The 22,924-nt window shown below is 41.6% G+C and overlaps 2 protein-coding genes across 3 annotated transcripts in view; both read right to left on the reverse strand.

Moving 5' to 3' along the window:
* Positions 1-2,248, reverse strand: part of capn1.S (calpain 1, (mu/I) large subunit S homeolog) — a 39,430-nt gene extending 37,182 nt beyond the window's left edge. The window contains exons 1-2 of the mRNA XM_018259648.2: positions 1,949-2,248; positions 964-1,277 (exon numbers count right to left, since the gene is read on the reverse strand). Of these exons, the coding sequence (XP_018115137.1) occupies positions 964-1,230 (267 nt within the window). The 5' untranslated portion in view covers positions 1,231-1,277; positions 1,949-2,248. The remainder of the gene's footprint in view (positions 1-963; positions 1,278-1,948) is intronic.
* Positions 2,249-16,142: 13,894 nt separating this feature from the next.
* On the reverse strand, positions 16,143-22,723 carry fau.S (Finkel-Biskis-Reilly murine sarcoma virus (FBR-MuSV) ubiquitously expressed S homeolog). 2 transcript variants are annotated; one of them, XM_018260084.2, is made up of 5 exons: positions 22,606-22,723; positions 20,033-20,115; positions 19,458-19,602; positions 18,306-18,361; positions 16,143-16,300 (listed from the first exon to the last, which is right to left on the reverse strand). In XM_018260084.2, the coding sequence occupies exons 2-5, from the start codon at positions 20,105-20,107 to the stop codon at positions 16,175-16,177; spliced, it is 402 nt and encodes a 133-aa protein (XP_018115573.1). In that variant the 5' UTR covers positions 20,108-20,115; positions 22,606-22,723; the 3' UTR covers positions 16,143-16,174. The 2 variants fall into 2 exon arrangements, with proteins under 2 accessions (XP_018115573.1, XP_018115574.1); XM_018260085.2 differs by lacking the exon at positions 22,606-22,723 and adding an exon at positions 20,649-20,710.
* Positions 22,724-22,924: the final 201 nt, after the last annotated feature.

Below are 22,924 nucleotides of genomic sequence, written 5' to 3' on the forward strand. Positions count from 1 at the left end.
TTTTTGTGTCTCAAAATTGTTACAAAGTATCTTATTTGCACCTGTTGGCTGTTCTGGGCTCTCTGCTAAAAGCCAATTAAGTGAGAAACTTTGTTTCTTTTTCTGGCTGTTCAGTGCAGAGAAAAGAGGGACTTTCCAGTACAAATGAGGGACTGCGGGTTGAGCTGTCAAAAGAGGGACTGTCCCTCTGAAAAAGGGACAGTTGGGAGGTATGCATCATGTTGCCCTAAGAACCTGTGCCAGCACCTATCATTTTGCCCAATCTGTACCTGTGCCAACATAAGCCAAAACATCCATCATATGGTTACCTCCCAATCTGTACCTATGCAAATTAGGGATGGGAAGGGGAAAACATTTTTTACGTCCTTGTTTCCTGACAAAAAGTCACGTGATTTCCCTCCCTGTCCCTAATTTGCATATGCAAATTAGGATTCGTAATCGGTTGGGCTGGGCAGAAGGATCGGCCCAATCCGAATCCCCCTGAAAAAGGCTGAATCCCGAACTCAATCCTGGATTCGGTGCATCCCTACTAATTTGTACCTGTGCCAAGAGCCAAAAATCCATCATATTGCCCCTAATTTGTACCTGTGCCAACAAGAGCCAAAAATCCATCATATTGCCCCTAATTTGTACCTGTGCCAACAAGAGCCAAAAATCCATCATATTGCCCCTAATTTGTACCTGTGCCAACAAGAGCCAAAAATCCATCATATTGCCCCTAATTTGTACCTGTGCCAACAAGAGCCAAAAATCCATCATATTGCCCCTAATTTGTACCTGTGCCAACAAGAGCCAAAAATCCATCATATTGCCCCTAATTTGTACCTGTGCCAACAAGAGCCAAAAATCCATCATATTGCCCCTAATTTGTACCTGTGCCAACAAGAGCCTTATACAGATACAAATACTGACCAATACAGAAGGCAAAGTACCTTGGCAGTTACAGGGAAAACTGTCACTTACCGAAGGCCGAACCCACTTCACTCCATAGGTTTTGGATGAGTTTGGGCCGAGCTCCTTAAAGCCCAGAGAATAAGCCGACGGTGGGAAAGTGTCATCCTTAAAGAGGCTTCCGTTTTGCAGGCACTCGTGGCGAATCCGGTCATAATCCTGTCCCAGAAATTTCACCGCATTCTCGTGTTTCCCGACCCCCAGTTCGTGGTCGCGTTGCTTCTGCAGCTGCGCCGAAATCCCGGTGGCGTAAACTGGCACGATCACTTCCTCGGCCATCTTAGCAACGGCGACGGCAGCGTTCAATTCCCGGAGGAGGGTTCAAGCTGAAGGAGATAAACAAAATGAGATGAAATAAGAACTGTAGAACAAGACGTGAGTTGAATGGATTGTAAGAGTGTAAGCTCTTGTGCCCAGGGCCTTCTTTACAACCTGTGTTGGGTTTGTATGTAATCTGCATGCTACTACTACTATTGCTTTAAGCATTTCATGCAGGAAAAATCAACTTCTTTGCAAGGACAGGCAGCGCTCCCTGTGACTCATCATGGATCATACATGTTGCAGCACAACTACAACTCTCTCTCTCTCTGTATTTAGAGCCTGACGAGAGTGTTTATTGCTGCAGTCACTGATAGAGATAACTGCAAGTGCACTAATTATTGATTATTCCTCATTAAATGCAGCCTGCGCTGCAACACAGACAGGACCCCACGTAGACAGGGAGGCTGCGGGATGAGGCAGCAAATAATCACCCATCTAATCCCACCCAAAAACAGCAGCACAAGATGGAAAGAAGTGGTGAGCGGGGAGGGGTGGTGTTGGGTGACAAGGGTACAGTGAGCCTATTCCTGGCTGTCCCCTACAAGTATAACCCCCCTGTGGCTGGCAATGGTTCCCCCCCAGCCCTGGGAAGACATATAAGAATGTAGCAGAAGAGAAGTGCCTGGCAGTCCCTTTAGAGACAGGACAATGTGAGCAGCACTAGTGTGAGACGCACCTGTGAAGAGACTTTCTGTGCCGGGGGTCTCTCTCGTTGTCTGTCTCTGTCTCACAGACTGAAAATCACTCGCTCTCCCCCTTTCTCCTCTGCTCTCTCTGCAGTCTCCTCCCAGCACTGCCACAATCTGAGACAATCCCAAGGGCTGCCGACCCAGACACTCCCTTTGCCTTCAATCCGCCCAGCTACTCCCCTCCCCTTCCCAGTCTGTCTCTAATCTCCTCAGACAGGGTTACCAGGACTCGTTTTCCAAACCAGCCAAAGTCGGCTACAGAACCAGCCCGAAACTAGCCAAGAGGCACTTCAACAGTAGCCCAAAAATAGCCCAATATGTGCAGTGAAAAAAGTCTAAAAAATAAATAAATACAAGTCAAATTATTCCTTTTTTTAAATTTTCAGTTTCTATGAAGCAAAATGGGGCAGATTCGCCCGTCACCAGGGGGGGTAATTATAGAGGGGGTCCCATAAGGCCTAATACAAATACAATTTCAATAAATATTGGTAAAACAGCTCAACCTCTAGACATTTTGGTGGCCAGCAGATTTTTTTGCCCCGAAATTGAGGAAAGTCACTAGAAAATGTGAGAATGTGACAGGAGACTGGGGTACAGAGCCCAAAATGTGGGAACTCCAGGGGGGTAAGTACAGACGGGGCCCAGGAGGTATAGGGGTCCCTAATACAAATACAAATTCATTAAATATTGGTAAAACAGCTCAACCTCTAGACATTTTGGTGACCGGCAGATTTTTGCCCCAAAATTGTCTGAAATGGAGGAAAGTGAGTGGAAAATGTGAGAATGCTTAAGAGTGACGGGAGACTGGGGTACAGAGGCCAAAATGTGGGAACTCCCGACTTCTACACAAGTCAGTCCCATTGCATGCTGGGTATTGTAGTCTTACATTCAACTTGCCACAAAAACCACATTACCCAACATGCATTGGGACACACAGGCTTGGCACATTAGGGCAAGGAGAAACTTTGTCTGGTTTCCTAAGTACAAACGAACCAAAGGCCCAAGAAGTAGCCCAAACCTGCACCTTGGCTAGTGTGTATTTTCAAAACCAGCCTGGGCTTTAAATCAGTAGCCCAATTTGGCTGAAAAACCACCAACCTGGCAACCCTGCTGAACTATGTGAAAATATGCCTTTTTCAAATTTTCACTGATTTGAAAATATTCCCATGAAGTAAAATGGGACAGATTCGCCCGTCACCAGGGGGGTAACTACAGAGGGGGGCCCAGGAGGTATAGGGGTCCCTAATACATAGACAATTTCATTAAATATTGGTAAAACAGCTCAACCTCTAGACATTTTGGTGGCCGGCAGCAGATTTTTGTCTGAAATGGAGGAAAGTGAGTGGAAAATGTGAGAATGCTTAAGAGTGACGGGAGACTGGGGTACAGAGGCCAAAATGTGGGAACTCCCGACTTCTACACAAGTCAGTCCCATTGCATGCTGGGTATTGTAGTCTAAAGCCCCCCACAGACACGACGATTCTTCTTGCCGAACGACCGATTTTAGGGAAGCCCGACCAATCCTTCGAAATTATCGTGCGGTTAGTGAGATTCGAACGATCGTACATCTTACGATTTTTCGGCCGACATCTGTCAGGAAATTAATCGGCCAGGTCAAAAAATCTTTGTGGGTCCCAGTGCAATGTATCTATGTCTGCAGGGCCAAACAGCTCCCCTTTGTTTTCCTGCCTGCCGGGCCTCAAATGGGCGGGACGTCAAAAGGGGCGGGTGTGATGTCAAAAGGGGCGGGGCCACGCAATAGAGACCCACAGACGCTAGAAGAGGCAAAAGAAAAGGTAAGTTGCAGGGGATTGGGGGCAGGCCGAGGGCTCCTTTTGATCGTATTACAAATTTATCGGCAGCTACATTGCCGGTAAATTTGTAATACCGGCCCGGCCTTGGCAGGTATTTTACCAGCAACCCTAGGCGCTGCACCAATGAGGCGAACTGAGAAACTCTGCGGCAGCGCCCCACTAGGTACCAGGGACTGCAAAAATGCCTTTCCTGGTACTTTAAGAGCAGAATTTCCATTTTTCAAACCAGGAATTCGGCTCTTCTAGCGCAGAGAGCGCAATTATGCAAAGGATCGAATGGCCCTTCAAAAAGGCGGCAACAGCAAGCGTCACGCACAGTTCGCCGCCAGACACCTTTCGTGTTACTAGTGATGTCATCATGCCTGTCATCCGGATTGGCAATCTGCGGGTTCCTGCAAATGCTGCAAGATGCCATAAACAGTCACTATTTATTGGGTTGGTGGGGGCAGTGGCCTCTGTATGGGCTGTTATGGGCCTATTTTTATTCTCAGACCAGGCACACGCCACATGCTGAAGCCACTGATTGTCTCCATACGCAGAAGCTTCATTGATGCTTGTCACACATGTTCACACTGAATTTCACTGAGACATTTTAAAGGGATACTGTCATGGGAAAACATGTTTTTTTCAAAACGCATAAGTTAATAGTGCTGCTCCAGCAGAATCCGGGGGCCCTCCAGGACTACTGTCCAAGGCCCCCCTTCCGACCCCCCCCCGCACCCCTACTGTGACGCGCCGAAGGCCCACTCGGCGCGCTTGTGTGGAGGCGCCTGGTGCCAAGTGCATTCGCAGAAGGTGATGCGCGGTGCATAAAAAAAACTTTTTTCCAGAGATCTGGAGAGAAGTCTGGCCCAACGGGGGCCCATTGAGGGTTATTTTCCGGGTTTCCCGCCGGGCCAGTCCGACACTGATGGAAAGGTAACCAGATAGCAGCTCACACAAGATAACAGCTGCCTGGTAGATCTAAGAACAGCATTCAATAGTAAAATCCAGGTCCCACTGAGACACATTCAGTTACATTGAGTAGGAGAAACACCAGCCTGCCAGAAAGTAGTTCCATCCTAAAGTGCAGGCTCAAGTCAAATGACCAGTGGCAGCTGGGAAATTGACAATATGTCTAGCCCCATGTCAGATTTCAAAATTGAATATAAAAAAATCTGTTTGCTCTTTTGAGAAATGGATTTCATTGCAGAATTCTGCTGGAGCAGCACTATTAACTGATGTGTTTTGGAAAAAAGATGTTTTCCTATGACAGTATCCAGTGTCGGACTGGGACACCAGGAGCCCACCAAAAAACCTTAGACCAGGGGCCCACCCTCAGTTCAATTTTCTTTCTCTCCTCACTCAACCTCTATTCTCCTACTCTCTTTTCTTTACAGACTATAATCTATTATTCCACCTTTGTTCTCAAAGAAATAGGGAATGGCGTTGCTCCCAGTGGCCTCAGTGTTCCAGGCCTGGAGGCAAGTTTTGGTTGTATAAAAACCAGTTGTACTGCCAAACAGAGTCTCCTGTAGGCTGCCAGTCCACATAGGGGCTACCAATAGCCAATCACAGCCCTTATTTGTAACACCATGCTTGTGGTGCTCCCCAACTCTTTTTACATTTGAATGCAGCTTGTGGGTAAAAAAGGTTTGGGACCAGCGACCTAAGGTGACGGGAGACCAGGAGGAGGCGGCCCAATTTGTGTAACTCCTGATAAAATAGGGGGAGCTGATAGCTCTTAATTTTTGTTGCAGTGCCTGCACTTGCCAACTTGGATTGCCACCTTTTCTGGAAAAAAATACCAGCCTTCCTATATATTTATCTTTATTCCCTATTAATAACATTGGGATCACTGACCTTCCTATATATTTATCTTTATTCCCTATTAATAACATTGGGATCACTGACCTTCCTATATATTTATCTTTATTCCCTATTAATAACATTGGGATCACTGACCTTCCTATATATTTATCTTTATTCCCTATTAATAACATTGGGATCACTGACCTTCCTATATATTTATCTTTATTCCCTATTAATAACATTGGGATCACTGACCTTCCTATATATTTATCTTTATTCCCTATTAATAACATTGGGATCACTGACCTTCCTATATATTTATCTTTATTCCCTATTAATAACATTGGGATCACTGACCTTCCTATATATTTATCTTTATTCCCTATTAATAACATTGGGATCACTGACCTTCCTATATATTTATCTTTATTCCCAATTAATAACATTGGGATCACTGACCTTCCTATATATTTATCTTTATTCCCTATTAATAACATTGGGATCACTGACCTTCCTATATATTTATCTTTATTCCCTATTAATAACATTGGGATCACTGACCTTCCTATATATTTCTCTTTATTCCCTATTAATAACATTGGGATCACTGACCTTCCTATATATTTATCTTTATTCCCTATTAATAACATTGGGATCACTGACCTTCCTATATATTTATCTTTATTCCTATTAATAACATTGGGATCACTGACCTTCCTATATATTTATCTTTATTCCTATTAATAACATTGGGATCACTGACCTTCCTATATATTTATCTTTATTCCCTATTAATAACATTGGGATCACTGGCCTTCCTATATATTTATCTTTATTCCCTATTAATAACATTGGGATCACTGACCTTCCTATTTATTTATCTTTATTCCCTATTAATAACATTGGGATCACTGACCTTCCTATATATTTATCTTTATTCCCTATTAATAACATTGGGATCACTGACCTTCCTATATATTTATCTTTATTCCCTATTAATAACATTGGGATCACTGACCTTCCTATATATTTATCTTTATTCCCTATTAATAACATTGGGATCAGTGACCTTCCTATATATTTATCTTTATTCCCTATTAATAACATTGGGATCACTGACCTTCCTATTTATTTATCTTTATTCCCTATTAATAACATTGGGATCACTGACCTTCCTATATATTTATCTTTATTCCCTATTAATAACATTGGGATCACTGACCTTCCTATATATTTATCTTTATTCCCTATTAATAACATTGGGATCACTGGCCTTCCTATATATTTATCTGTATTCCCTATTAATAACATTGGGATCACTGACCTTCCTATATATTTATCTTTATTCCCAATTAATAACATTGGGATCACTGACCTTCCTATTTATTTATCTTTTTTTCCTATTAATAACATTGGAATCAACCATCATTTTTACTGGCCAGGCAAGTAAAATACCGGCCAGGTGGCAACCCTAACTGTAGTCCTAACACTAGTCCAGTGCCGCAGGCCTCGACCCAAGACCAAGAGGGCTCAGTGAGTGCAAGAGACAAAAACACGGCCACACTCTATTGTAGTTTTAGACAGTAGCTCCCAAACTGTAGGGCTATTCTCCATAACAAAGGGTGAGGAAACCCAGATGGTCTGAAGAATAGATTTGCCCCATCCCTCTAGTCCTTAATCAAATTAAATTACCCTAAGAGATTAAATGTGTGGATCCCCCTCTTAAATGAATTTCATCATTACTGTGCCTCGGCTGGAGGTTGCCCAAGGCCAGCAGCAGCCACACGGTAAGCCGGATAACTGGATATGGGAGTGTCAGCTTGTCAAGCAGCAACACGATTTCATTTGTAGGAACTTGTAGTTCAGACATTTATCTTAACATTAAGTGGCATAATAACCAGGGTCCAATTAGGAGTCTGTCTCATAAGGGGTCAACTGGTATTGTAAATGGAATGTACAGCTGCCAACTGTGAATCATTTCTGTCGGCAATGTGTTCTTTTTTTAATTATTTGTTTAACTCTATGGTGCTGCGGGTGATTTTGGGTGCTTTTTAGTAATGGCTCTGTGCGTTGCACTGAACTCTATTTTCACATTTTCACATAACACCAATATCAAATCTCCACAAAAACAAGGGCATAACCAGTGTAGGATTAAGGGGCCCAGGCGATATTTACACAGGTTCTCCTTCTAGGCCACTGCTGGCCCTGAATGTGTGCAGATCCAGACACACGTGCACCTGAGCTCTCTACTCCAGTTTGGGTTTAGGTGTCTGTCTTCTTCTCCCAGCAGGGGCGCCTGGATGGACCCAGCAGTGCAAATAAAAAGAAGATTAAAAGAAAATAGAAATAATATATAGGCCCCTGATCATACTGGGCCCCCAGGTTATATCCTATGGTAGCCTGTGCATTAATCCACCCCTGGATATAACATACACCGAGACTGAAGCCGATATTTGTTGTGGTATCTGCTCCGTTCGGCCAAATATCGTTTGTCAGATCCCAGTTCTTCTTACCCTTTGTTCAGACCAGTGGGCGGATAATGTAACAAGCAAAGCAGGATGTTCTGGAAATGCTCCAACCCATGTGTTATTTTTCCACTGATACTAACGCATTAAATCCCCATGTTTCCCGTTATTGTTTAGTGCATTCTTTCCTCTCAGTTCTTCAGCGGATTCACATGGAACAGATGTTGTACGTAAGTATTAGTACAGGCCCCTTACTTTTTACTATCGCAGCAGTAAAAAAAAAATTCCTAAACGTATTTTTACTGCTTCACGTGGAAAACGACGGGAAATGCCACGCGAGACATTAAAGGGATACTATCATGGGAATAAAATGTTTTTTCAAAATGAATCAGTTAATAGTGCTGCTCCAGCAGAATTCTGCACTGAAATCCATTTCTCAAAAGAGCAAACAGATTTTATTATATTTAAAATTTGAAATCTGACATGGGGCTAGACATTTTGTCAATTTCCCAGCTGCCCCAAGTCATGTGACTTGTGCTCTGTTAAATTCAATCACTCTTTACTGCTGTACTGCAAGTTGGAGTGATATCACCCCCCTCCCTTTCCCCCCCAGCAGCCAAACAACAGAACAATGGGAAGGTAACCAGATAGCAGCTCCCTAACACAAGATAACAGCTGCCTGGTAGATCTAAGAACAACACTCAATAGTAAAATCCAGGTCCCACTGAGACACATTCAGTTACATTGAGAAGAAAAAACAGCAGCCTGCCAGAAAGCATTTCTCTCCTAAAGTGCAGGCACAAGTCACATGACTGGGGGCAGCTGGGAAATTGACAAAATGTCTAGCCCCATGTCAGATTTTAAAATTTAATATAAAAAAATCTGTTTGCTCTTTTGAGAAATGGATTTCAGTGCAGAATTCTGCTGGAGCAGCACTATTAACTGATGCGTTTTGAAAAAAACATGTTTTCCGATGACAGGATCCCTTTAAAAACAACTGCTGGATGTTCGCAGCTAGAAGATACTCATAGTTTTCTATGGGAAGCAGTGGCAACTGGAAACTAATTTGGGATTTTTGCTACTCTTCTCCTTAAGGGCAGAGACACACACTGCGATTTGGGGAAATTAGTCGCCCGGCAACAAATCTCATTTTTGGGGCAACTAATCTCCCCAAACTGCCTCACCTGCCTTCCCACACCCCACGAGGAAACTTCGGGAAAACAAAGTGCTCCGAGTGCCATCTCGGTGGTGATTTAGATTCTAGCTGGAGGGAAGGCATTTCATGGAGATTAGTCGCCCCGAAGAAGAGGAGATTTATCGTCAGGCGACTAATCTCCCCGAATCGCAGCGTGTGTCTCTGCCCTTAGACCATGCACATGATCAAATTGTCCCTTGTGCATTAAAGGGGACGTTCACCTTTAAATTAACTTTTAGTATCATGTAGAGAGTGATATTGTGAGACAATCTGGTTTTAATTTATTTTTTTTATTTATGGTTTTTAAGTTATTTTGCTTCTTTTTCAACAGCTTTCCAGTTTGCAATTTCAGCAGTCCGGGTGCTAGGGTCCAAGTTAGTAAAAAGTGTTTGAAGAGCACTCCATTCCCCCGTAAAATTAAAAGAAGTAAAGTTTTATTTTCAACTTATTAAAAACATCGATTCCCTGACGCGTTTCGTATCTGCCGATACGTAGTCATAGGTAGTCCAAATGACCCTAGCACCCATGCATTCATATGAATAAGAAACTGGGATATGAATAGGAGAGGCCCCAAAATATAAAAATGAGTAATAAAAAGTAGCAATTGCAAAGTAGAAATTACTATAAATGTGTAGCCTAACAGAACGTTTGTTTTTAGATACGGTCAGTGACCCCCATTTAAAAGCTGGAAACAATCAGAAGAAAAGGGCAAATAATTCAAAAAATATATTTAAAAAAAATTGAAAAGTTGCTTAAAAATAGCCATTTTATAACATTAAAGGAGAACTAAAGCCTAACTAAAGAAGTAGGTAGAAATGTTGTACATGATGTTTTGTGCTTCTGTACCAGCCCAAGGCAACCACAGCCCTTTAGCAGTAAAGATCTGTGTCTCCAAAGATGCCCCAGTAGCTCCCCATCTTCTTTTCTGCTGATTCACTGATTCACATGCTCTGTGCTGCTGTCACTTACTGAGCTTAGGGAGCCACTCACAATATACAGTACACATAGAATAGAAATGTCACAATATAAGGCTGATTAGTAATTAATACACATAATTACTACATGGCAGCACAGAAACCAGTGCAATTAGCATCAGAATTGAATAATCAGCAAACCTGTAGCATCAGCTTATATTACAGCCAGGGAAGCTCATTTTCTGCTGGATAATTAGTGACGAGCCCTAAGCTTAGCTTCTCAACAGCCAATCAGAGCCCACTGAGCATGTGAGTGTCACAGACACTTTCCAAGATGGTGACCCCCTGTGACAAGTTTGAAGTCCTGGATCATTGCTGCTATTGACAAGCTCAAACTTTAGCCTCGTGCAATAAGTTCACTATATAAAATAGGACATTTGTAGCCACATTCATTTTTAGGGTTTAAATCAATTGAATACACTTGAACTAAGAATAAGGCACCTTGCAAATATGTAATGTAAAATAAAAATCAGATCAGCTAAGGGTTAAACCTCTCATTATTTTCTTGGAATTCTTTAGAATGTTTGCACCTTGAGAGCGCCTCATTGTAAATGAGGAAAAGATAATACTAGAGTCATATTAAACAAATAAATGTCTGTTTGTATTCGGATTATAACAATGTGCCGCCTCTTCTTGTCTCAGTAATATAACCCCAGGCAGGGGCATAACAATGGAGGATTCCGAATTTACATCTAAAGGGGGCCCAGTGGGGAACTGACTAAAAATGTAGTTTCAGTTTGTGAAAAATATCTCATTCCCTCTCTTAGTCATATACAGGTATGGGACCTGTTATCCAGAATGCTCGGGACCTGGGGTTTTCTGGATAACGGATCTTTCCGTAATTTGGGTCTTCATGCCTTAAGTCTACTAGAAATTCATGTAAACATTAAATTAACCCAATAGGCTGGTTTTGCTTCCAATAAGGATTAATTATATCTTAGTTGGGATCAAGTACAAGCGACTGTTTTATTATTACAGAGAAAAAGAAAATCATTTTTAAAAATTTGGATTATTTGGATAAAATGGAGTCTATGGGAGACAGCCTATAATTCGGAGCTTTCTGGATATCGGGTTTCCGGATAAGGGATCCTATACCTGTACTGTAAAATGTCCGGAGATTATAAACCACATTGTTTCCAATAACTGCTGTATTCTTCCTACAGACACACTCATCCACAAAAACATATCCTTACTTATTTTTTCCGCCTTGTTTTGCCGCAAAAATGACGCTCATAAACTTGTACGGCGTTGTGAGTCAAAAAAAAAAAAAGACGATTGTCAATAAAAAATTTCGCAGTGTTACAAATTTTTTTTGACACCCACAGGCGTCGGTGACATTTCGCCGGTGGCGGATTTTTGGCGAAACGAAACAGGTCAAATTCACCCATCCCTAATCCTTATATAATTCTTGTAACAAATCCAAAATCTAATGGCACCAGGCTTTGACCCTTTACTTGCTATAAATAACAGCATTTGTCACTAACACTCAAGTCTATATTCCCAGGTTCCTGCTCAGCCTTTGGAAAAGAACTGTTGGTACATAATGGGTTAATCGTTTTATAATATAATTTTGCTTGACCACCATTGTTTGAAATACAAATAAAGCAATTATTCCGCAAAGTGTCTGTCAGTGGCATGGTAACTAAAATAAACAGCCGCGCTATGACTTTGCCTTTAAATTTCCGCAATGCAAATACTGTCATAAATAATTTGCTAAAGATACAAAATATTTAGGAGAAAAATCAAGTCTTTTAGATTTACTTTCCCTTGCCGATCCTCGCACAGTCTCTCAAAAAATCTCCAAAAATGATGTATGGATCAGCATCTATGAACAGAGAAATAAACATAAATAGTACATTATAGTTAAATATTGCGGCAGCACCCGGTGCCAGGATCTGTTTCTAGGTCTAGTTCCCCTTTAATCTTCCTTAATGGTGACATGCATGATTCCTTTACATCCAATCTTTTTCCACCAGCATATGGCTAAATTGGCTACTCACAAGACGATAATGCAATATAATGCCCGTAGTATTAGCAGATCTCCGTTCCCTTCCGGGTCGGCTCCATACCTCCTAACTGTCCCGTTTTTAGAGGGACAGTCCCTTTTTTGACAGCTGAACCCACAGTCCCTCATTTGTACTGGACAGTCCCGTTTTTCTCTGCACTGAACAGCCAGAAAAAGAGACAAAGTTTCTAACTTAATTGGCTTTTGGCAGAGAGCCCAGAACAGCCACCGCAAAAGATAAGATACTTTTGTAACAATTTCTAGATAATCAAATAAGTAATTGTTACAATATAAGATAACAGGTCCCTTGGGAAAAGTTAGACTCACAGCTTAAAGGATAAGTAAACCTTTAAAATAAGTGAATGTAAAATTGATGGGGGGACTATTCTAAGCACTTTTGCAATGTACATTTATTATTTATTTTATTTTTTATTCCAAGATATTAAGGGATACATGTGCTGTTAATATGAATGAATTGTGTTACAACAGCGCCACCTGCTGGTCAGTTTCCCACCAGTCTGACCAGCAAGTAGTCAAGGAAGTTGTCAGGAGAAAGAAAGAGGCTGATGTTTTTCTGCTTAGGAATAAAATTAGAAACCTTTCTCACATCTTTCCTAAGCAGAAGAACATCAGCCTCTTTCTTTCTCCTGACAACTTCCTTGACTACTTGCTGGTCAGACTGGTGGGAAACTGACCAGCAGGTGGCGCTGTTGTAACAAAATTCATTCATATTAACAGCACATGTATCCCTTAATATCTTGGAATCAAAATAAAATAAATAATGAATGTATATTGCAAAAGTGCTTAGAATAGTCCCCTCATCAATTTTACATTCACTTATTTTAAAGGTTTACTTATCCTTTAAAGGGTCAGTCCACACGAGCAGATTCGGGGACATTTAGTCGCCTGTCGACTAATCGCCTCTTCTTCTGGGCGACAATCTCCCCGAACTGCCTTTGTGTGTCTTCCCCGTTCGCTATAATGAAAAGTCGTCAGCGCTAAAGCCCACGTGGTGCTTCATTCTCCAAAGTCGCCCGAAGTTGCCTCATGAGGAAACATCTGTCGACTTCAGAAAACGAAATCGCGTGTCGCAGGCGACTTTTCATTATAGCGGTCGGGAAGACATGCGGGGAGATTGTCGCCCAGAAGAAGAGGCGATTAGTCGCCAGGCGACTAAATATCCCCGAATCTGCTCATGTCGACTGACGCTAAAGGGCAATTCACCTTCATTAGCAAAACTGTAATAACTGAAAAAAACACAGAAATATGTTCAAACTTTCATAACCTGCCAAATTCCGTAAAATGAACCTGGTAATTAGGGGGTGTGGCTACAGAAATGGGGGTGGTAAAATAATTTTTCCACGCTACACGCGTCAACTTTTTTTATCCCTCTTTTTATTTTCAAAATGTTGGGAGGTAGGCTTTATTCTATATTTTTGGTATTTGTTCTTTTCAGTTGCTGATCCATATATCAGTTTTGAAGATATAATAATTTGCTATTGGTCAGTTTGTTTCATTGTTAAACGTATACTGCGGTGATTCCAACGTCTGCATTAACATCGGGGGAGGTGTGCATATTTTCCATTTATAATGGGGGAAGGTGGGTTAGTTGCAATGAATAATAGTTTCCATTCTTAGCTAAGGAAATAATACGTTTACATGTTTCCCAGGGCAACAAGGGTGTGGTGCTACAATTTTAAATAGAAAAGTAGGAACTTACATAACAAAACCAACTCTGCTGCACCACCTGCTGGTTAATAAGTAGCATTACAAATAGACATTTAAAGGAATTCTTTCATGATTTTTATGTCGTTTTTATTTCTAAATGACACTGTTTACACAGCAAATAATTGACTGTACAATATAAAATGTCATTCCTGAAGCAGCAAGTGTATTTAGTTGTAATATTGGTGTGTAGGTGCATCTCAGCTCATTTTGCCTGGTCATGTGATTTCAGAAAGAGCCAGCACTTTAGGATGCAACTGCTTTCTGGCAGCCTGTTGTTTCTCCTACTCAATGTAACTGAATGTGTCTCAGTGGGACCTGGATTTTACTATTGAGTGCTGTTCTTAGATCTACCAGGCAGCTGTTATCTTGTGTTAGGGAACTGCTTTCAGATAAGCTATTGTTTCTCCTACTCAATCTAACTGAATGTAACTGAATGTGTCTCAGTGGGACCTGGATTTTACTATTGAGTGCTGTTCTTAGATCTACCAGGCAGCTGTTATCTTGTGTTAGGGAGCTGCTATCTGGTTACCTTCCCATTGTTCTGTTGTTAGGCTGCTGGGGGGGAAAAGGGAGGGGGTGATATCAGTCCAACTTGCAGTACAGCAGTAAAGAGTGACGGAAGTTTACCACAGCACAAGTCACATGACTGGGGGCAGCTGGGAAACTGACAATATGTCTAGCCCCATGTCAGATTTCAAAATTGAATATAAAAAAATCTGTTTGCTCTTTTAAGAAATGGATTTCAGTGCAGAATTCTGCTGGAGCAGCACTATTAACTGATGTGTTTTGAAGAAAACGTTTTTTTTTTCATGACAGTTTCCCTTTAAGGAGAATAAAAATGTATATCAACCATGTTACTCTATGGGAATTTAGGTTTGCCTCAATACCTTAAGTTGGCTGAATTAAACCCAGCAGAAAGACGAGGCAAGAGTTGAAGCTCAGACCATAGCAAAGTCCATGAAAAAGATAAAAATAAAGTTTTTAAAGTTGGAATTGTGAGTACCTTGCCTCTCTGCATGGAATCGGAATTTTAGAGCAGTTTTTGCAGAAAGCAGGGTCACAGCTTCAACAGCAGGGCATGTCCCAAATTAAACTCTACTAAGCACAGGAGTGTTCTGAAGTTGCCAGCAATGGGATTCATGTCCAGGGCTTGAATGGCTGCCCCCATGACTACACAGCAGCTTGTTTATATAAACTATAGTAGTACTTATCTGTTATCTACTGTGTATCCTGTGCTTGAATGGCTGCCCCCATGGCTACACAGCAGCTTGTTTCTATAAACTATAGTAGTACTTATCTGTTATCTACTGTGTATCCTGTGCTTGAATGGCTGCCCCCATGGCTACACAGCAGCTTGTTTATATAAACTATAGTAGTACTTATCTGTTATCTACTGTGTATCCTGTGCTTGAATGGCTGCCCCCATGGCTACACAGCAGCTTGTTTATATAAACTATAGTAGTACTTATCTGTTATCTACTGTGTATCCTGTGCTTGAATGGCTGCCCCCATGACTACACAGCAGCTTGTTTCTATAAACTATAGTAGTACTTATCTGTTATCTACTGTGTATCCTGTGCTTGAATGGCTGCCCCCATGGCTACACAGCAGCTTGTTTATATAAACTATAGTAGTACTTATCTGTTATCTACTGTGTATCCTGTGCTTGAATGGCTGCCCCCATGGCTACACAGCAGCTTGTTTATATAAACTATAGTAGTACTTATCTGTTATCTACTGTGTATCCTGTGCTTGAATGGCTGCCCCCATGACTACACAGCAGCTTGTTTATATAAACTATAGTAGTACTTATCTGTTATCTACTGTGTATCCTGTGCTTGAATGGCTGCCCCCATGGCTACACAGCAGCTTGTTTATATAAACTATAGTAGTACTTATCTGTTATCTACTGTGTATCCTGTGCTTGAATGGCTGCCCCCATGGCTACACAGCAGCTTGTTTATATAAACTATAGTAGTACTTATCTGTTATCTACTGTGTATCCTGTGCTTGAATGGCTGCCCCCATGGCTACTTGGACAATAGCCTGCTCTAAAAACATTTCTCATTTACATCATACTCTCCCAGCCTTGAAATGTAAAATGTTATTTGGATGCCGGGAATCACTGTAGAAACAAGAAAATGTGGAAATGTCCAGAGAAGCAAGGTTTGGGAAAGTGTAGGTACAAGTCATCACACAAGAGGCTACATGAGCTTCAGATGTTTATTTAACTTTGATCATTTAAGAGTTGGCATTAGGTCCCTTCTTCTTGCCAAAGGTGGGCACCACATTGACAAAGCGTCTGTTGTACTGCATGCGCCTCTTAGCCCGGCCAGTCTTCTTCTTCTTCTTCTCTTGCTTGGCCACCTGTGTCGAGATACGTAGTTTAGTACAATCAGTTTCAAAATGCTTAAAGGAGAACTAAACCCTTAAAATGAGTATGTTTAAAAATACCATATTTTTTATTGCACGAGGCTAAAGTTTGAGCTTGTCAATAGCAGCAATGATCCAGGACTTCAAACTTGTCACAGGGGGTCACCATCTTGGAAAGTGTCTGTGACACTCACATGCTCAGTGGGCTCTGATTGGCTGTTGAGAAGCTAAGCTTAGGGCTCGTCACTAATTATCCAGCAGAAAATCAGCTTCCCTGGCTGTAATATAAGCTGATGCTACAGGGCTGAGAAATTGTGCAGAACCAATTTTTCTAAGACCCGACCCCGCATATTTACGCACTTTGATCCGCTACCCGGCCTGGACACCCAAGTGCCTTATCCGCAACCCACTCATATTCTCAGTACATGGCACATCAGAAACCAGCACAAGTTGCATCAGAATTCAATGATCACCCCTTGTGGCATCAGCCTCTACAACAGGTGAACCTTATGTTTTCTGACAAATCCTAAATTTTTTAGTTGTAATATTGGTGTGTAGGTGCATCTCAGCTCATTTTGCCTGGTCATGTGATTTCAGAAAGAGCCAGCACTTTAGGATGGAACTGCTTTCTGGCAGCCTGTTGTTTCTCCTACTCAATGTAACTGAATGTGTCTCAGTGGGACCTGGATTTTACTACTGAGTGTTGTTCTTAGATCTACCAGGCAGCTGTTATCTTGTGTTAGGGAGCTGCTATCTGGTTACCTTCCCATTGTTCTGTTAGGCTGCTGGGAGGGAAGGGAATGGTGATATCAGTCCAACTTGCAGTACAGCAGTAAAGAGTGACTGAAGATCACATGGGCATTCAAAAGTATTCGTGAGTGCGTTTACGTGAAAGCTCATCAGTCACAACAGAGGTTGAAAAGCCTCGGTTGTGGAGGAATACGGTACAATGTTTTGATAAAATAATCTAACTATGAGGTATAGCAGCGGGGTTGCACTTACATACTACAGACTAGGCAACAAGCCTTTGCTTGTCCTTTAATATCCTTTGTTTAGAAACGCATGACAGGTAGGTGTGACGACACTAGGGCAGATTTATCAAGGGTCGAATTCATTATTCGAATTTTCACTTTTTTTATGGTCAAAACGGTCAAATTCGACTAGGGAGTTATTCAAATTTGAGTCGAGTTTTTAAAAAATTGAAATGCTATTTTTCGAGATTTATTGGCTCTTTAAGAACTCTCAATCGACTATTTCTGCCGAAGTCAACGGGAGACGTCCAGGGATCAATTTGGAGTTGTTTGCAGCTTTCCTGACATTCGAGAATAAAAAAAAAAAAAAAAAGATTCGAATTCAATTAAGAGTTTTAGGGTCGATTCTATTAGGGATGCACCAAATCCACTATTTTGGATCCAGCCGAACCCCCGAATCTGTGAAAGATTCACCCGAATACCTAAAAGAATCCGAATTTGCATATGAAAATTAGGGGTGGGAAGGGGAAAACATTTTTTACTTCCTTGTTTTGTGACAAAAGGTCATGCAATTTCCCTTCCTGCCCCTAATTTGCATATGCAGATTCAGATTGAATGGGCAGAAGGATTTGGCCGAATCCTGCTGAAAAATGTTGAATCCCGAACTGAATCCTGGATTCGGTGCATCTCTAGATTCTATTCATCGGCGTTTTAAAAATGTGATTTTATGAATACATTTCGATTGGTCGAATTGCAAGTTCATGGAAGTTAAAAAAAAAAAAAAAAAAAAAAAAAAAAAAAAAAAAAAAAAAAAAACTCGCATGAATTCGAAATTCAACCCTTAATAAATGTGCCTATAACATCCAAAATTAAAGTGTCATTTTGGTCTTGTTTTTGACATTAGTTTTGCAAGTGTTACCAGTTGGTGTAAGTTCCCTGGTGCAACTGCTTAACTGATCCACGGAAACAATTTATGACACACAAAGGAACATGTAAAGTCATGTAAATGTTTTCCAGTCAAAACATACCTTTGGAGTTTGGCCTCGCACTTTTCCGGCACGAGCGAGAGAGCCGTGGACTTTACCTATGGTAAAGAATTAGTAGAGAATCTGATTAAAAAGCAATAGTTACTGTAAATGAAACCCCTTTTGTATGGTCTATTCGCTTCATAAAATTAAACAATGTCCACCTTGTTACTAAGGCAGTGCAACAAATCTCCATTTTTTTGATGGTGGTTTACAAATGACCATTCACACTACAGGCTTGTCACCATTCCAAGTCAGCCTGATCTTAAAGGGGAAGTAAAGTGTAAAATAGAATAAAGCTAGAAATGCTGTATTTTGTATACTAAACATAAACATGAACTTACTGCACCACAAGCCTAATCAAACAAATGATTTATGTTTTCAAAGTTGGCCACAGGGGGTCACCATCTTGTAACTTTGTTATACATCTTTGCAAGACCAAGACTGTGCACATGCTCAGTGAGGTCTGGGCTGCTTAGGGATCGTTATAAATGATCAAAACAGCACAAATCAAATAATATCTGACAGAAGCGGATACAGCAAGACTGATTAATAATCAGAATATACAGACTGCACTGGGTCCTGTGTTGTCATGTAATCTAATGTGGATTTTATAGTTTTTGTATTGTTTAATACAAACTTTCTCCAACTCTGCAGAACCAGTGGCTGCAGCAAAATAATCCTCCAAATAAAATCCCAGTTTATCTGTTTAAATCTGGCTCCATGATCTTTGTCCCTGCCGCTGGAGTTGGAAACAGTAAAGGGAAAAATAAAATCCAATACAAATCTCTACACAGTCGCCGACTGCTCTACAGGGAAACAAACAAAGCTGCTTGAGTTCTGCATGGCTGGGAAGTAAGGTGGGGGCTCCCCCTGCTGTTCATAAGTATGATTGTTTCCCTGCAGAGCAGTTAGGGACCGTCTGACAATTCCTATCCACAGCAGTAAATGAAGGGAGAATTTCACTGCATACAGTCAGATTTTTTTTATAAAAATGGTACACATTTTTTAATTAAAGTATATTGGGGATAGGTTTCTTTTTTATTAAATAAAGTAAAAATGGGATTTTATTTTTTTGCCTTTACATGACAAACACAGAGAAGGGGATCTGCAAAATGTAAAAGAATTTTAGTCTTAGAGTAAACCGCTACCAACCTCCCAACAGCCGTGCAACTACATCCAAGGTGCTGAGCTCACATACGCCGCATTGCTCCAGGGTTTGTTCCTCAGAAAGTGGGGAGCCAGCAAGGAGAATAACCTGTTCCTCAGAAGAGATTCCCTCCAGAGAGGAGATTTGAGCCTAAGGGGAACAAAACCCAAACATATCAAGTTTAATAAACTTATAGCCTAAACAAATACGTAGAATTACAATGTTATACTTTAGAGACTAATAAATACTAGGCATTGGATCCGTTATCCGGAAACCTGTTTCCAGAAAGTTCCAAATAATGGAAAGGATGTCTCCCATAGACTCCATTATAATAAAAATGTAATTTCCTTTTTCTCTGTTATAATAAAACTATCCCTTGTACTTGATCCCAACTATTGGGTTCATTTAATATTGAAATGATTTTCTAGTAGTCTTAAGGTATGAAGATCCAAAGTACAGAAAGCTCCGTTATACGGAAAACCCCAGGTCCCGAGCATTTTGGATAACAGGTCCCGTACCTGTAAGCTTTACTGAGAGCAAAAGCAGCCTATTGGGTTTATTTAGTGTTGTTCAGACTTACCTTGATGTGGGACACAGTCTCCTGTGCAGACACCTCTAGGGTGTGCACATTCTGCCCTCTGACAAAAAGCTGCATTTTTCAAGCTGTAAGAGAAGGGAGAAAATCGAGTTATAGCAAAATTTAGCAAAAGATTGTAGAAAAAAAAAAAAAAGCAGTTCTCCCAAATATATTTTCCAAGGCCTCACATTGACAAGAAACCCCCAGACAAAACAAAGATGAATGTAAAATAATATTGTAGAAATGACTTTGTCCTTATATAAAGACATTGCTCTCTAGTTCTCCGGCAGAAATTAGTGTCTTGCTTGGTAGCTTGGATTTTAGTAATACAGGTATGGGACTTGTTATCCAGAATGCTCAGGACCTGGGGCTTTCCGGATAATGGATCTTTCTGTATTTTGGATCTTAATACCTTAAGTCTACTAGAGAATCATATAAACATGAAATAAACCCAACAGGCTGGTTTTGCTTCCAATAAGGATTAATGAGTTTGTTTGTATCAGGTACAAACTACTGTATTGTTATTAAAAGAGAAAAATTTTGATTATTTGGATAGAATGGAGTCTATGGGAGACAGCCATTCAATAATTCAGAGCTTTCTGGATAACGGATCCCATACCTGTATGGCTCAGGAGCATTACAATCCAACTTCTATGCGAACGGACTGGAATGCGGCCTGTGATGGACTTACAAATAAAGCAAACACATCACATATTTGCATGTCTATTGCCCATTTATCAGCCTGTGTTTCCTGTTCAATAATTAATAAAAAAAAATATAAATAAAATAAATTTGCATTTAGCACCCATTATAGACTTGTACTGAAAACATTCAGCCTAAAGTAAAAATAACTTCACCCCTAGCACTATAAGTATGGAGTAGTAAATAAAGAAAACTTTGTGGGATCTCTCCTTTACTCCAGTTGTTGCCACTGTCTCAGGTTTACAGATAAGGAGTGGTCCTTTCAGGGGGGGTTTAACTATGTCTCCTCCCACAGCTGTGGAAAACAAAAGTATCTAAAGACGGCACTGTTCTGCCCAGACAAAATAATCGATTGCTCAAGATCTCATGTTGAACACAGGCGCATATTGCCCATTTAACCTCATGAAACAGCCAAAAACAGGCCTGGACCAAGATTTAAAACCGGGCTGCAGTGTTTTTACCTACACACAGGCCCAAACAGTATTGGTCTATGGCAGGGATGCCCAACCTGTTTTACCCTTGAGCAAAATTCAAATGTAAAAAGAGTTGGGAAGCAACACAAGCATGAATAGAGTTCCTGGAAGTGCCAAAAAGGACTGCGATTGGCTATTAGTAGCCCCTGTGTGGACTGGCAGCCTACAGGAGGATCTATATGGCAGCATGGTTATTATGAAACCAAAACTTGTATCACCTGCTTGGAGGCCACTGAGAGCAATATCCAAGCAGTTGGTTGTAATGTGGTTTTTGTGTAACAATTTGCCAAGTTGAATGTAAGACTACAATACCCAGCATGCAATGGGAGTTAACAGATTTGGGGCTCTGTACCCCAGTCTCCCGTCCCTCTTAAGGGTTGGGGCAGATTCAGGGAGATTTAGTCGCCCGGCAACTAATCACCTCTTCTGTGGGGCGACAATCTCCCTGAACTGAATCCCGTCTGCTTGAACATAGAATTGCCTGCGCTAATGCACTCACGGTGCTTCCATTTCCGAAGTCGCCTGAAGTTTCGTCGTGAGGTAACTTCAGAAATGGAAGCGACGTGAGTGCATTAGCGCAGGCGATTCTTCGTTCAAGCAGACGGAAGGAATTTCAGGGAGATTGTCGCCCCACAGAAGAGGCGATTAGTTGCCGGGCGACTAAATCTCGCCAAATCTGCCCCAATCCCAAGTGTTTTCCAGTGACTTCTCTCGATTTCTGACAATTTTGGGGCAAAAAAAAATCTGCAGGACAACAAAATGTCTAGAGGTTGAGCTGTTTTATCAATATTTATTGAAGTTGTATATGAATTAGGCCTCCTGGGCCCCCAAATCTCTCCCATTTTACTTCACGGAAAACATTTGCAATTTTTCACATTTTTTTTTTAGGACTTTTCTCACTAAACATGTTGTGCCATTTCTGTGCTTCTTTTGAAGCGACCCTTGACTAGTTTTGGGCCGGTTTTGTCGCCGACTATTGACAATTGAGACCAGGCAAATACACGGAACCCTTTGTGATCAGCCGCGTTATTAGGGGGAACCAGAAAGCAGCGGGCATTTAGCGCAGGAAGCACCGGCTCGTGTTCGCCCATGTGGGATAAACCGGAAGTCAGTGAGTTGTACCTCAGCCTTGTCCCACACCGACATTTAGCGAGTACAGCCAATAGGCCTAGGGGGAAGTTATACTGCAGCACAATACGGACAAGTCTGCAAACAAAGTTCTATGCGGCGGGACTAACAAGTGGGATAAAGTCCCCGCGCTCTGAGCCTGCGCCTGACTGAACAAATCCTCTACAGACACACCGGGCAGCGTCACACCGCAACAACTGAGAGACAAAAGAGAAGCCAACGTGGATTCAATCACCCGATCTATTCCACCCCCGCCCGCCCGCACGTTCTCACCGGCCTCTCGGCGTCTCTCAAAATGGAGGAAAGGAAAGAGAACGGGGCGGTGCCGCGCACGCTTTTAAAAATAACACGTGAGCGCGCACGTAGAGTTGGCGATGGCGTTAAAAGGCGCACGCGCGGGCCGTACCTCTTCTGTGCAACAAGGGGTGTGTTCTCACGCGATACCACGTGCTTCCGACATATTGGAACACCCGGAAGAGTTAGGAATGTGCGTAAAATGAATATTTATATGTTGGCTAATTAAATGCTTGCTCTAATCGGTAGTATCACAAAGAGGGCGAATGGGGTGTCATTTTAGGAACTGAGACTGTAA

This window comes from Xenopus laevis, chromosome 4S (assembly GCF_017654675.1).
Source record: "Xenopus laevis strain J_2021 chromosome 4S, Xenopus_laevis_v10.1, whole genome shotgun sequence".
NCBI lineage: Eukaryota > Metazoa > Chordata > Amphibia > Anura > Pipidae > Xenopus > Xenopus laevis.

Bases quoted from the DNA above. Each gene is read 5' to 3' on its own strand.
- fau.S (XM_018260084.2), bottom strand. From the start codon at position 20,107: ATGCAGCTTTTTGTCAGAGGGCAGAATGTGCACACCCTAGAGGTGTCT. The intron at 19,603-20,032 runs GTAAGTCTGAAC...TGTTCCCCTTAG, and splicing joins AGACTGTGTCCCACATCAAG to GCTCAAATCTCCTCTCTGGA. The intron at 16,301-18,305 runs GTATGTTTTGAC...ATCTCGACACAG, and splicing joins TGCGAGGCCAAACTCCAAAG to GTGGCCAAGCAAGAGAAGAA.